The sequence below is a fragment of the Moschus berezovskii genome, chromosome 22, assembly GCF_049115385.1.
Source record: "Moschus berezovskii isolate FMDL1 chromosome 22, NW_MosBer_1.0, whole genome shotgun sequence".
Classification (NCBI taxonomy): Eukaryota; Metazoa; Chordata; class Mammalia; order Artiodactyla; family Moschidae; genus Moschus; species Moschus berezovskii.
Genome location: NC_142481.1, coordinates 50404464 through 50416634, shown reverse-complemented (window position 1 = coordinate 50416634; position 12171 = coordinate 50404464). Strand labels below are relative to the sequence as shown.

Sequence of the window (12171 nt, the reverse complement as noted above, 5' to 3'; positions counted from 1 at the left end):
ATGAGGGTGACGGTGGGCACCCTCTCCCTTACCCAGGGACAGGGTGGATCACTTACATGTGTAATTAAAGCCTGTCTTGTTTTCCTGCTCCATCTCGCCCACTCCCTACCCACCCAACCTGCCCCTTCTAGAAGCCTGAGGCCTGGCGCCCACGTGTAGATGGCAGCCCTGGACTTGACTCTGGCTGAGTTGTTCCACCTTCTCTCCCCGCTCGCCCCCCACTTGACCAGACGATCTTCAGACTCGTGGTTAAGATTTGTTCCCAGAGATGCCGCCTCTGAAATGGTGGGCTGGATGCCACTTGTCTGCAGACTTGTGTTTTTCTAGGCTTTGTTTTCCTGCCCCCAGGCTGTATTTGAGGCTCAGGCTCCGATGCTGCAAGGAGGCACAGAGCAGAGGGCACAGGCTACCTGTCCTGCCGCCTGCCCTGCGGTGCCGAGACCAGGTCCCTGGGGCATCTCCCATCGCCTGGGCTATAAATCTTGTTTCTGCTGCTGGCCTGTCAGCTATGGAAGCACCAGCTTGCCAGCCTGGCCGTAGAATGGGTCTATGGTCTATGGTCTGGAGCCCCGACTCCTCCTGTGAGGAATCTCCAGGCTGGGCCTCGCACTGTGGGCCCCAGGAACATGTAGGAAGTACTGTTTGCTCAGTTCTCTTCGGTTCTGTCCATGTCCGCTGGGGTTCCTTGGAGGTTGTGCTGGTGTCTGCCCATCCTGGGCAGGAACTCAAAGTAGGGCCTGAGGTAGGGGCTTCGTGTTCTTATCCTCGGGTTTAGAGGCTTAGAAATTGTTATTTATTTTTGGCATTTGCTGTATGAACGTATAAAATAGATTTTGTGCTGCTGGGTCTCCTGGCCAGTTGTCAGTTTGGGGTGTCTTCCTCTCGCCTCCTCGTCTTTCTGTCAGGGGAAAAGCTGCTCTTTGAATTAACATCCAGATTTGGAGAAGTCCACTGGCTGAGTTGATTGCATTACCTTAACCAGCTGGGTTCAAGCAGAAACGCAGACACCAGTCGGCGACCTTGGCTCCTTCAGGCAGCCTCGGGTGTGGGGTCCGGGCCTGTTTCTGGTCACACATCTAAGCTGAAAGCCTGTCTTCTGAGTGCTTAAGGGTTTCCTGGTTGGTTTGTGTTTTCGGGTTGTGTGTGTGTGTGTGTGTCTGGGTGGGTTCTTGGTTGGGTTCAGAATTTTGTTTCTAAATATTACTGAAAAGTCCTTGGGTTCCTTGCATTTATTTTAGATTTTGCACCAGTTTTGCATTATCTCAGTTGGGTATTAAACAGAGTTTCAGAATTGGCAGAATATAGAGGAGAACCAGATGTGTGCACTCCAAAAAAACAATGCTGGTAGATCCAGGGTTCCCTCGGTCTACTGCTCCACATCCATGCCCTGTGCCGTTTTTCTTTGGTCTGAAAATAACGGGCTGTGCTCCAGGAACATGCAGGAAGCTTGCAACTGAGGCCAGTCAGGTGGCGTGAGCCGCACCCAAGTCCACACAGGCGTGTCTCCGCAGCCCCGGGGCTCCCACTCCCGGTCCAGCCCAAGAGCCTGGCGTGATGCTCCTGGCTGCTGTCCTGGGAGTCCGTTGCTGCCCAGTTAGATGTTCCTGAGGGCCCGGCCCCCACCCCATCCCACCCTGAAGCCTGCGAGCAGGAAGGAGCCACAGCTTGCTGCTGGGAGACGTGGGAGCCGGTCCAGGTGTGCTGGGCCCTCGCCATCCGGCAGGACCTCCAACTGCGGGCTGGTCCCCTGCCAGAGCAAGGCCCCCGGCTGGTGTCCAGCAGGCTCACGGCCTTGGGTGCTGTGGGGATCCTGCTGCTTTGAGCTAAAGACTTGACGTCAGCAGGCATCCTCGTCACCCGTTAGGATCCAGGTCAGCACGTCCCGTCCCCGCTGGACCGAGTTTTGGGAGGCTGCACGGCCCAGCCCGCACAGTGTCTGTGCAGTTGGCCTGCGAAGCACTTTGTTCTGTTTGTCCGCCCAGGAGAAGCGCCCTGCTCCCGGTGCTGTGACTGTTGGTGGGGTGTCCACCCCTGCCCCTCCCTCAGGAGAGGCCCGGGCTGCAGAACTCCCTGAGGCCCTTTGGGTTGTCTTTTGTGGGGTCGTGCGGGCCCCATGCCGGCCGGGTTCGCTTCCTGGCAGAGCTGTGGTATCCTAGCTCCCGGCCAGGGGGGCTCCTGCCAGAGCCTGAGGGCCAATGGGGGCGGGGAGCATTGCAGAGCCAGCTTCCTGACCACTCCTCACAGCCTGATCCTGTTCCAGTCCTGTCCAGCTTTGAGAAGACATGTTCTTAAGTCAGGGGCGGGTGGCACAGACAGACTCTTCATGGGCCGCCCTCCCTGCGGTAGGCACTGTCGTCGCCCCTCTTTACCTGCAGGGGTGTTGTCATGTGACCCCCTAGAGCGTGCCTGCAAGGGCAGATAGTACCGAACCCGTGCTGCGTTCTTCCTGTGCATGCACACCTGTGTGACGTCTAATCTGTGAATCAGGTGCAGTGAGAGAACCGCATGTGGCCAGCATTGCTGCTCTGGGGCTTCGGGGCCCTCGTGAAGTGGGAGAAACCTGTGACCCCTTGAGAGTTGAGACACCGCTGAGTGCTCACGAGGCAGGGGGCCACAAGGTCAAAGGTCAGGATGGTGCAGGGTGTCCTCTCGGGGCTCAAAACAGCAAACCTTAGGACACGTTTATTTCTGGAATTTCCCCTTTAATATTTCTGGACCGCAGTTGATCGCGGGTAACTGAAACCTGGGATGAGAAGGTGGCTTGGTGGGTGGAGCAGCCCTGGAGGCCGGGACACCAGGCGTTTCCTGGTAGAGCGTCGGAGGCTGACCTCGTGGTGCCTTTGCTCCAGTCTCGCTCGTCTCACGTGAGAAGCAGGCCCTCCTTCTCAAGGGAGTCAGAGCCGCTATTCCCACGGAGACGCTTGTCTCCATTGCTGCCCTCACCCCCCAACCTGGGTGACAGACCCCTCCCTGCACTTTTCGGGGCTGGGGGTTGGTGCCGAGAGTGGTTTTCTTGGAACAGTCTGGAGGGCCCGCAAGGTAAGGCCAACTCATTCATGAGTCGCTTATCGAGACCAAACCAGCGTGGGACTGTTTCAAGGTCATGGTGTTTGGAATGAATTCCCAGTTGAGAACATTTTACTATTTTTATTTTTATTTACCCTCTAGGCTGGTAATGGGCCTGCCTTCCTTATTATAAATGTTGCATGTTTAGATTCTGGGGTTTCTGACTTTGTAATTCTTAAGATTTAATCAGCTGTGCAGATCATGTGCGGAGAAGGCACTGGCAAGCCACTCCAGTACTCTTGCCTAGAAAATCCCATGGATGGAGGACCCTGGTAGGCTGCAGTCCGTGGGGTCGCTATGGGTCGGACACTTTTCACTTTCACTTTTCACTTTCACACATTGGAGAAGGAAATGGCAACCCACTCCAGTGTTCTTGCCTGGAGAATCCCAGGGACGGGGAAGCCTGGTGGACTTCCGTCTATGGGGTCACACAGAGTCGAACACGACTGAAGTGACTTAGCAGCAGCAGCAGATCATGTGAAAAGTCACTTTATTGGCAATGCCAAGAGGAAAAGCTCTCTGTTAGAGTACCACAGATGCCTTCCGTTTGTAGGGGTGGTGGCTCATCACCAGGACTAGAGTGCCATGATTTCATAAGTTTCGTTAAAAGATAGTTTTTGACTTGACTTTTAATTCATATATTAAGGGATCTTTTACCAGGACAACAACAACAAAACCAGGACAACGAGATAACACCTAACGCATGTGGTTGAGTTCAGGACCCGCAGGGGGTGAGGCCAGGGCAGGAGACTTACGGGGTGGCAGCAAGGGGGACTGGCTCACAGAGCATCCCTGCACAGGGCGAGTGCCAGCTGAGCGATGCCGGCACGGTACATCAGCACTGCCCGGCTCACGCCCACTCGGCAGCTTGTCGGTCGCCCGCACCTCAGGCGGGTTGCTGTGGGATTCGGGGCCTGGTGATTGCATGCCTGTTTCTGCTCCAGGCTAGGGGTCTAGAAGTCTCCAGGTTGCCAGGACGCGGCTGCACCTTTGAATCACTGCTGTTCAGTCGTTGAGTCCTGTCCTCTGTGTCTCAAGGTGCTCCAGGGGGCCCAGCTGATAGCAGTGGCTTCTTCGGACCCGGCTGCCACGGGGGTGGACGGCTCGCCACTCCAGGGCAGCGACATCCAGGTCCAGTACGTCCAGCTGGCGCCGGTGACCGACCACACCGCTGCGGCCCAGGTGGGTCCTCCCTTCGGGAAGTGCACAGGGCCCGGGGCTCCTGCAGGTGTGGACACGCTTGGGCCTTTCTACCTCGGACCTTCTTCTGTGAGGAAGGTAAGTGACCGTGAGAGGCGCCCGTGTGGACCTAGGCGCTCACTTGGGATTCTGTCTCTCGTAAGTGCCTGGAAGTGTGAAGGTGAGAAGTCGGTTCCTGGCCCAGGGACCAGCTTGAAACCAGTTCTTGAGATACTCTCAGGCACATGTTTACCTATGAGTTCAGAGGCCAAATCAAGTGTATCTGAGGCCTTGCTGTTCCTCAGGTTGAGGCAGGGCCAGCCCAGGGTCCGAGGTCCTGTAGGCCCGCCTGTGGGTTTGTAACCCCCAGTGATGGTGCTTGGTCAGGAGACCATCATGGCCTCCGCTGGGTCTGGGGGAGTCAGACCTGGACCCCCGTGTGGTGCCCAAGCCCATAGGATAGGCAGAATCATCGGGGTCTGTCAGGGCGTGGTCAGGCTCAGACTGCTGGGGCGGGGGTGACACGGGTGTGCTCTCCTCAATACCCTCAAACCCAGCCCCTCTGGAGGAGGCCTGTGCTGAGCCCTCAGATGGGCGGGCAGACACCCCTACTTCCGCCACCCCCACTATTGGAAAACACTGTTACGTTATGTTTGCACTGAGAAAGCACAGCCTTGAGCACAGTTGGAGGAGCAGCGCCAGCCCCACCAGGAACTCTGCCTCCCCTGCGTGGCCCCGGAACCCATCCAGCTAAAATTCCTGCCAGGGGAGCCCACCTGCATTACCTTTGACCAGTGGTTCAGGGAGTCCAATAAACCGCCAAACCATCTCTCTCTGGGGGCCCCATTCTTGGTGGCCAAGACGTGTGGTCAGTGAGTTATTCTAAGATTGTATTTTTCCCTTTGACTTATCCTAAACCTGTGACTATGCTGACCACTTGGAGGGTGCCCCCAGTGAGAAGCAGGGTGGGAATGGAACCCAATGCTGGTGGTGGGGGGTGGCTGGGGCACTTGTGGGAGGGGTGAGTGGGTGGGTGGATGGGGGCAAGGTGGAGGCCCTGCAGAGGGACCTCGGCATCCCCGGATCTGTCAGTGCCTGGGCCACGAGCCCAGGTGTGTGTTCTACTCTGTGCCTGAAAACCACACATGTCTGTGACCAGGCGTGGCCTGGGCCCCTTGATGGAAAGCCCTCTCCCCTCTTGCAGGCGGCTGACGCCCTGCAACCCACCCTGCAGCCTGAGATGCAGCTGGAGCACGGGGCCATCCAGATCCAGTGAGGCTGCTGACCCACCCAGACCCGAGCCACGCTGCCGCTGCGTGCTGACCCCTGCACGCTGGCCCCCGCCACCCACACTGTTCACACGCGCCCGCCCCTCGGCTTCGCACGAGAGGGGCCCGCCCGCGTGCTGCTGAAGTGCATCTGAGCGCCCGTCCGCGGGGAGAGTGCCCTGGGAAAGGAAGACAACGGTAGCCCCTGCCGCCCCCGCCCGGAGACCCTGTTTCTTTTGATCTCCCCGCACGTCCAGGGAAGGAGCGGGAAGCACAGAGCGGTTGCATCAAGTGCACGCTGGAAATCAAGAACTGCGATATTTTTCTCTGTTCAGCTTTTTTTAATTTGCTATGGTGTTTATAACAAAAAAGAAAATCGAAAAAAAAAATGGAGTAGCAGTAAACCTTTTGCTGTGTGCTCTGTTCAGTGTAACAAGGATAGATGTTCACAGGAGATGACTAATGATTTTGATGGAGACATTGCTTACCTACTTTTTTAGGGGGATGGATGCGCTCAGCGCTGTAATTGTGCATTTCTAATGAAATAAATGAAATAAAATGTATTTATGACCATGGCAGCTGTCGCATTGTTTCCTCCTAGGAGCTGCCTCCTCCCCCAGCCTCCCCCCTACCCCCCGAAGCCAGCTTGCTTCTCCCTCGTCTGGGCGCTCAGACCTGACACGGCCTCCTCCAGCCCCAGAATGTTCCAGCTCCGGGGGGTCCTTGGAGGAAGTCATGTCTGAAGGAGCCATGCTGTGTATAAACAGGAAGGAGAAGGGCAGGAAAGGAGTTCCACACAGAAGCCCCTGAGGGGGTTCGCGTTAACCGTGGCCAGCGGGTCTGGCCTGCTCTGCCCCTGCCATGTGTTAGCTGGCGAAGTCACAGCAGCTGTGCTCACTGACTCAGAACGTGGCCACGGCGCTGCTGCCAGGGAGCTTTCCTGGGTGTCCCCTCAGACTTGCCTTCTCCACCCAACCCTGTGGGGTTGTGGGCTGGGTCATGCCGAGGCTCGCCGTGGGCTGCAGGTGGTCTGGGGCAGCGCCCGCTATGGCACAGCATCCCTGTGTTCCCTGTCCCCATCTGCCCTCCAGGGATGGGCACTTGGAGGCCACGCCTGAGGGGGGAAGTGAGAGGAAGGAGCTGGTGCAGGTAAACATGTGTCTGATCCCAGAGGAAAGAACAGAAGGAGGTGAGAGGTGAGGGGATTCAGGAAGCAGAGCAGATCCCGAGCAGAAACAGACAAAGTCACACCTGGACGTGCAGAACCTCAAAGACAGAGACCATGCAGAAGCAGCCAGAGAGGAAGGACGGGGGAGGGAATGTCCGAAGCAGAGGCGTAGAGAGAGATGCTCCACGCGGAGCCAGGCCTTTAGTAGGACAGCTGTTGAGCACCACAGGCAACAGTGCCCGTCTGGTTAGAGTTCCACCCCGAGGGGCACACCCAGGAGAATGGACTCCGTGCATTGCACACAGGCACGTGTGCACAGCAGCACTAGTCACAGTGGCCAGAGGCTGGGGGCTGCTGAGCATCCCTCAGCAGAGGTCTGCCCTCACGGCAGCCCCGTCAGTCGGCCATGAAGGGAAGGAAGGAAGCACCAGCACGGGCTATAAAGTGGAGGAGCCGTGAAGGCACGCTGAGAGAGGGCAGCCAGGCCCCACGTGCTGCGCGTGCTGTGGTTCTCTTTATCACTGTCTTTCTGACGGTAGGAGCTTTTTTTGTATACTCTGGTGTTTTTGGCTGCACCGGGTCTTCGTTGCTTTCTCTGGTTGTGGTGCTCGGGCTTCTCATCGCAGTGGCTTCCCTTGTTTCGGCCCCTGAGTTCTAGGGCGCTGGCTCGGTGGTCGTGGAGCACAGGCTTAGTTGCTCTGCGGCAAGTGGGATCTTCGTGGACTAGAGATGGAACCCGTGTCCCCTACACTGGCAGGTGGATTCTTAACCAGTGTTAAGTGTTTACAGTGTTGTTGTTTTTAAATAATAAAGCACACGAAGGGCCAAAATGTGCTGTCAGTAGGCCTGCACTAAAACATTTTAAAACCTGCACTTCTGGCAGAAGCAAAGTGGGCCCAGATGGAGGATCTGAGATTCAGGGAAGAAAGTGGTAAAATGTGTCGAGTCATCTAGAAAATGGACTGCATGGGAGAAAGTAATGTCTGTGGGGCTTAAAAGGAAAAGAAAGAAGTAGTGTGTGCATAGGAAGAAGTGGTTGTCAGGATGAGATGGTCGGATGGCATCGCTGATTCGGTGGACATGAACTTGGGCAAACTCTGGGAGATAGTGAGGGACAGGAAAGCCTGGCATGCTGCAGTCCTTGGGGTTGCAAAGAGTTGGACATGACTGGGTGACTGAACAATAATGAGTGTGCTGGAGAGAGTTTTCAGAAAGATGGTAGGAAGTTAATAAACTCAATCCATTAAGTTGTAATTCCCCATCCATTAAAAGATCAGGGGCAGTAGCGACAGCTTCCAAACTAATAGGGAGGGAGTTGCCGTGAGGAAAAGTACCTGGTGCATCCAAAAGAAGGCAGGGAGGGAAGGGGGCACAGGGTGGGGCCTCCTCTTGGAGAGCGGGGCTGCCCAGGTCTTGAGTTGCTGGGTCGGCAGTGCCTATTGAAGCAGACACGATCCTAGCGAAAGGAAGGTAACGTGGAGTTCCGTCCACAAGCAGTTCTGCACACTCACTACCCAGCACAGTCAGAAAAAAGCAGCCCAGACAAAACCAACATGGCAGGTGGCGGGTGCAGCGCTCGCCCCAGGCTTTCCACCTGCTTAGGCTGCTCAGAGAGAGACTGTAAACTGCCCTGGAGACTGTCTCAAAGTACAAAATGGTCATTCTACAACTTTGATAGAAAAATCAAAGTTAAGAATTCACTATGTAGGTATCAGGCAGAGCTGTGAAGATCACTGGCGAACTGGAAAATAAAGTGGGAGAAGACAGCCAAAATGAAGAATGTTATACCAAATGCTCAAAGAAGGCCTTATCCAATTCTTTCTCAAACTCTTCCAGAAAATAAGATGGGACATTTCCCAGCTCATTTTATGAGGCTCATATATCTTTGGCATCAAACCTCAGAAGATAAAATAGAGACAGAAAATTACAGAACAATCTTACTCAGAGAAAAAAAATGTATGCAAAATACTAGCAAGTCAAACCCAGCAACCCACAGGCAGGAGATCATTTGCTCCCTGACTCGCTGGGACCAGGAGACACGTCGGCATGAGATTTTATTTTATATCCAGGAAACGTGGCTGGGGGAACGCTGGTTACACAATCTTCCCTGAAAGTTCCCCCCACCCTTGCTTTCTCTCGCCCCCACACACCCTCTGGTTGCAGCACAGACGAACATGCCAGGAAATTCTGAGGCCCCTCCTCAGAAGCCCTCTCACCTGGGTAGGCTTTCTCCTTGGGCCCCAGCAAGTCTCATTCCAGAAGGGCCTTTCCCCTGCCATCCCACAGGGCCCAGCATTTGAAGTCGCCAGGCAATAACCCTGGCCCGGGTTCCGCTTTCCAAACTGGGCCAGGCAGAGGGTAATAAAGGGCCCAGATCCACACGGGGGCTGGAGGGAGCCCCTCCCTCTGTGTCCAGAGGCAGCTAACTCGGGAACCCTGTTTTGTCCTTGACCCTGGGCACCGGGAGGCGGGGCATGGCCCCCACGCCAGGCAGGGTGGAGCAGAGCCCCCAGTGCCCCCACTCGGGACCCAGCTGGCCTATTAGCCTTGCAGTTTCTCAGTGATGCCCCAGGGGGCCCAGGGGCTGTTGAGAAGCTTGGCGACCCTCCTGAGAGAACTGGGGACAGTGGAGCCGATGGTTTAGAGGAAGGAGTTGGGGCCACGGTATCCGTTGTTCAGGACAAGAGGCGGAGCGGGGCGTCCCCGAGCCGTGCCTCCTCTGCCCCTTTCCTCCTCTCTGCCCATTTCTCTGCAAGAAAACTGGGAGGTGGGTCAGGCTCTGGCTCCCACTCCAGTGGCATCAAAGGCCCCTTACCCCACTGCCCTGTTCTAAGACGTCTTGGCGCCAGATGACAGCCTGCACTCCACCCGCCTTTGTTTATGCCTTTCCGCAAATCCACACCTGAAGCCCTGGGGCAGCGAGCTGGTGGGCTCTATAAGGAGTGAGGTTCGCCCGGAGCGTTTCTGGCTCAGGCCTGGCTCCTCCTCTTCCTCACGGCTGCAGGAGGAGAAGGTGAGGCAGAGGGTCCCGGGCGCTGCACCAGCAGGTGGGAGAGGGAGGGTCACTGCTGTGAGCACGGCTGCTGGGTGCCCAGGTCGGGTCTCTAGGTCAGCTGCCCTCTCATTGGACGGAGGGGCAGAGGGTCAAGGGCAGGCGGGGGGTCTGTGATGCCCAGAGGAGGCAGGGGAGGGTGGAGAGAACTGGGCAAGCCTGGCTCACCTGCTCAACTGGATGGCAGCCTGGGGTTCCAGGAGAACTCGGCTGTCACCCTGGAACCAGACTGCAAACCCAGGTGGGCAGAGCTGGGAGGACTGGCTGCAGACAGCCCCGCTGCCCGGCTGGACCTGAGCCCCTGCCTGACCCTGGGAGGTGCCCGCAGGGGCTTCTGCCCCCAATCCCCACCCCGCCCCGGCCTCTGAGGCTGCGCGCCCCGCCAAGTGTGCTCGGTGATGTCTTAGCTGCATTTGGTTACGACCACCGTTCCACCCCCCACATCACCTCCCTTCCTGGCACCGTCAGAGCAGCGGCTCTGGCTCGTCTCAGGCCTGTCCCAGAGCAGCAGGCCGGGGAGATGGAGCATTTGGGTTTGGTGGGATGTATTGATGGGGGTTTGCTGTCTCTTCTGGTAGAACTGAGCACTGCTAGCTGTGCTGGGTATAGGGGCAGCGGCCAGGGAGAGTCTGAACACCCAGGCTGGACGCACCAGTGGTTATCTGGGATGTCTCTAGCAACAGGTGTGCACTGTCGTGCCAGTCTGGGGTCCAGGGTGCACACTGCTGTGCCAGTCTGGGCTCCGGGACTTGTACTGCTTTTCCTGAAAAGGACCCCAGAGTTACATAAGCTGTTGCCTCACAAAACCAGAGTTTGTCCTCCATCTAGTCATCAGCTCCCCGATTCATGGGCACTGGTGGCTGAAGGGCCAGGAGGGACAGATGAAGGGCTCTGGCCTGGGATGTGGGTGGCGGGGCTGGTCTTTAGCACATTCCCTGTGCATTGTACCCCGGACGAGGTGAGCCTTGGGGCCCAGCCCCCTCGCTGCCCCAGTGCTGGCCCTGCTTCCTGCGAGGACCTCCGGGTGTGACCACACAGGGGCCCTGGCTCCCGGCCAGGTGAGTGGGCGTGGGGCAAGGCCTCTCAGTGGAGTCCCAGGCTCTCTCCGCCCACCCACCGGCAGCCTGCCTAGTGAGGACTCATGCCGGCCAGGCCGAGAAGCTTGGGGCAGCTCCAGGACCCCCAAGCCCAGCCCCGGCTTATCACCGCCGTGTTTCCCGCCCTCGAGTATTGGAGGATGATCTCAGCTCCGTGGGCGTAGCTGACTGTAGGCCTGAGTCTGGTCTTTGTTGGGTTTATCACGAGCTCTGCAGGCGGATCCCTGTGCACTCGGTGCAGTTTGCTTTGTTCCCAAGTTTCTCCACAGCCGGGACTAGGCCCTGAGACTCAGGATCCCCTGAGTGCCTGCCCAGCCCCTGCCTCCTCCCTGGCTCACAGCGGGGTGGTGGAGTCCTCTCACCCATAAGCCCTGGGTGCCAGAGCCTTATTGGCGAATAGAGGGGACAAGGGCGGATCATAGGAGGACCCCGTGATTCTCAATTGGAAGGTTCTGCACCCCCCAGGGGCCGCTGGTCAATGTCTGAACACTGGGGAGGTGGAAGCTGGCGGGGGCGGGCGGGGATGCCACTGATATCTAGCTGGTGGAGGATGCAGGGCCATCTGGGGGACCAGGAGTGAGGGCTAGGGAGCAGGTGGGAGAGCAGAAAGCACCAGAGGCCCTGTCCTGGGCACAGCTGGCTTCCCACCATGGGCATCCCTTTCTTTCCTTGGCCAGGAAAAGTGTAGGGGCCAGTAGAGCAAACTTCAGCCCAAACGTCATGGTTCCGTGTACCTCCGGGGGCAAGAAATTCCCTACGGAGCCACTTTAACTGGTATTTCTCTTCAGGCCTGAAAATACCCCCTCAGGTGTTGAATGTCCACTTGAGTTGGTCGTGGTGATGGCAGATCCAGACCACTGAACCACATGTACAGTGTGTGAGTTTATCACAGCAAAGCTGCACATTTTTAAAGGGCCTTGTCACTCACTACAGTAAGTAAATGACAACACCATCACCCTTTGGCACTCTGCTGTTCTTTCTGTCACCTGTTCCATCTCCAACACATAGGAGTAGAAGGGGGTCAGGCACCACGTGGTCCCCATTTTTCTGCCAAGGGAGTTCTGTGATACTCACAACCAACCCCAGAGGGGAAGTGGGAGGGCTAAGACTCTGGCTCGTGGAGTCTGCAAGCTCACTGTTAGCCGACCTATCATGATTCAACACCAATCACCCTCATGTCTAAGTTGGTCACTTTCAGGTTGGTCAGTGTGATTCCCTGGACCCTCCCATTGCTTTCTCACAACCCACACTCCATTACGGCGCTGTGGTGGTCGGCCTCCACGGTGGTCCCACCAACCCCACCTGTTGGTCAGCATCCCCGTCCCATGCATAATCAGGGCT

The 12171-nt window shown here is 57.0% G+C and overlaps 1 protein-coding gene across 8 annotated transcripts in view; it reads left to right on the top strand.

Annotated features, from left to right (window-relative positions):
• The window catches only part of BANP (BTG3 associated nuclear protein), a 69820-nt gene extending 63732 nt beyond the window's left edge, over positions 1-6088 (top strand). For 5 of the 8 annotated variants that reach the window (XM_055412983.2, XM_055412976.2, XM_055412977.2 and 2 more), the window contains 2 exons: positions 4105-4344; positions 5450-6088. In XM_055412983.2, the coding sequence (XP_055268958.2) occupies positions 4105-4344; positions 5450-5457 (248 nt within the window). In that variant the 3' untranslated portion in view covers positions 5458-6088. The remainder of the gene's footprint in view (positions 1-4104; positions 4345-5449) is intronic. The other 3 variants (XM_055412979.2, XM_055412978.2, XM_055412982.2) reach the window with 1 other exon arrangement.
• Positions 6089-12171: the final 6083 nt, after the last annotated feature.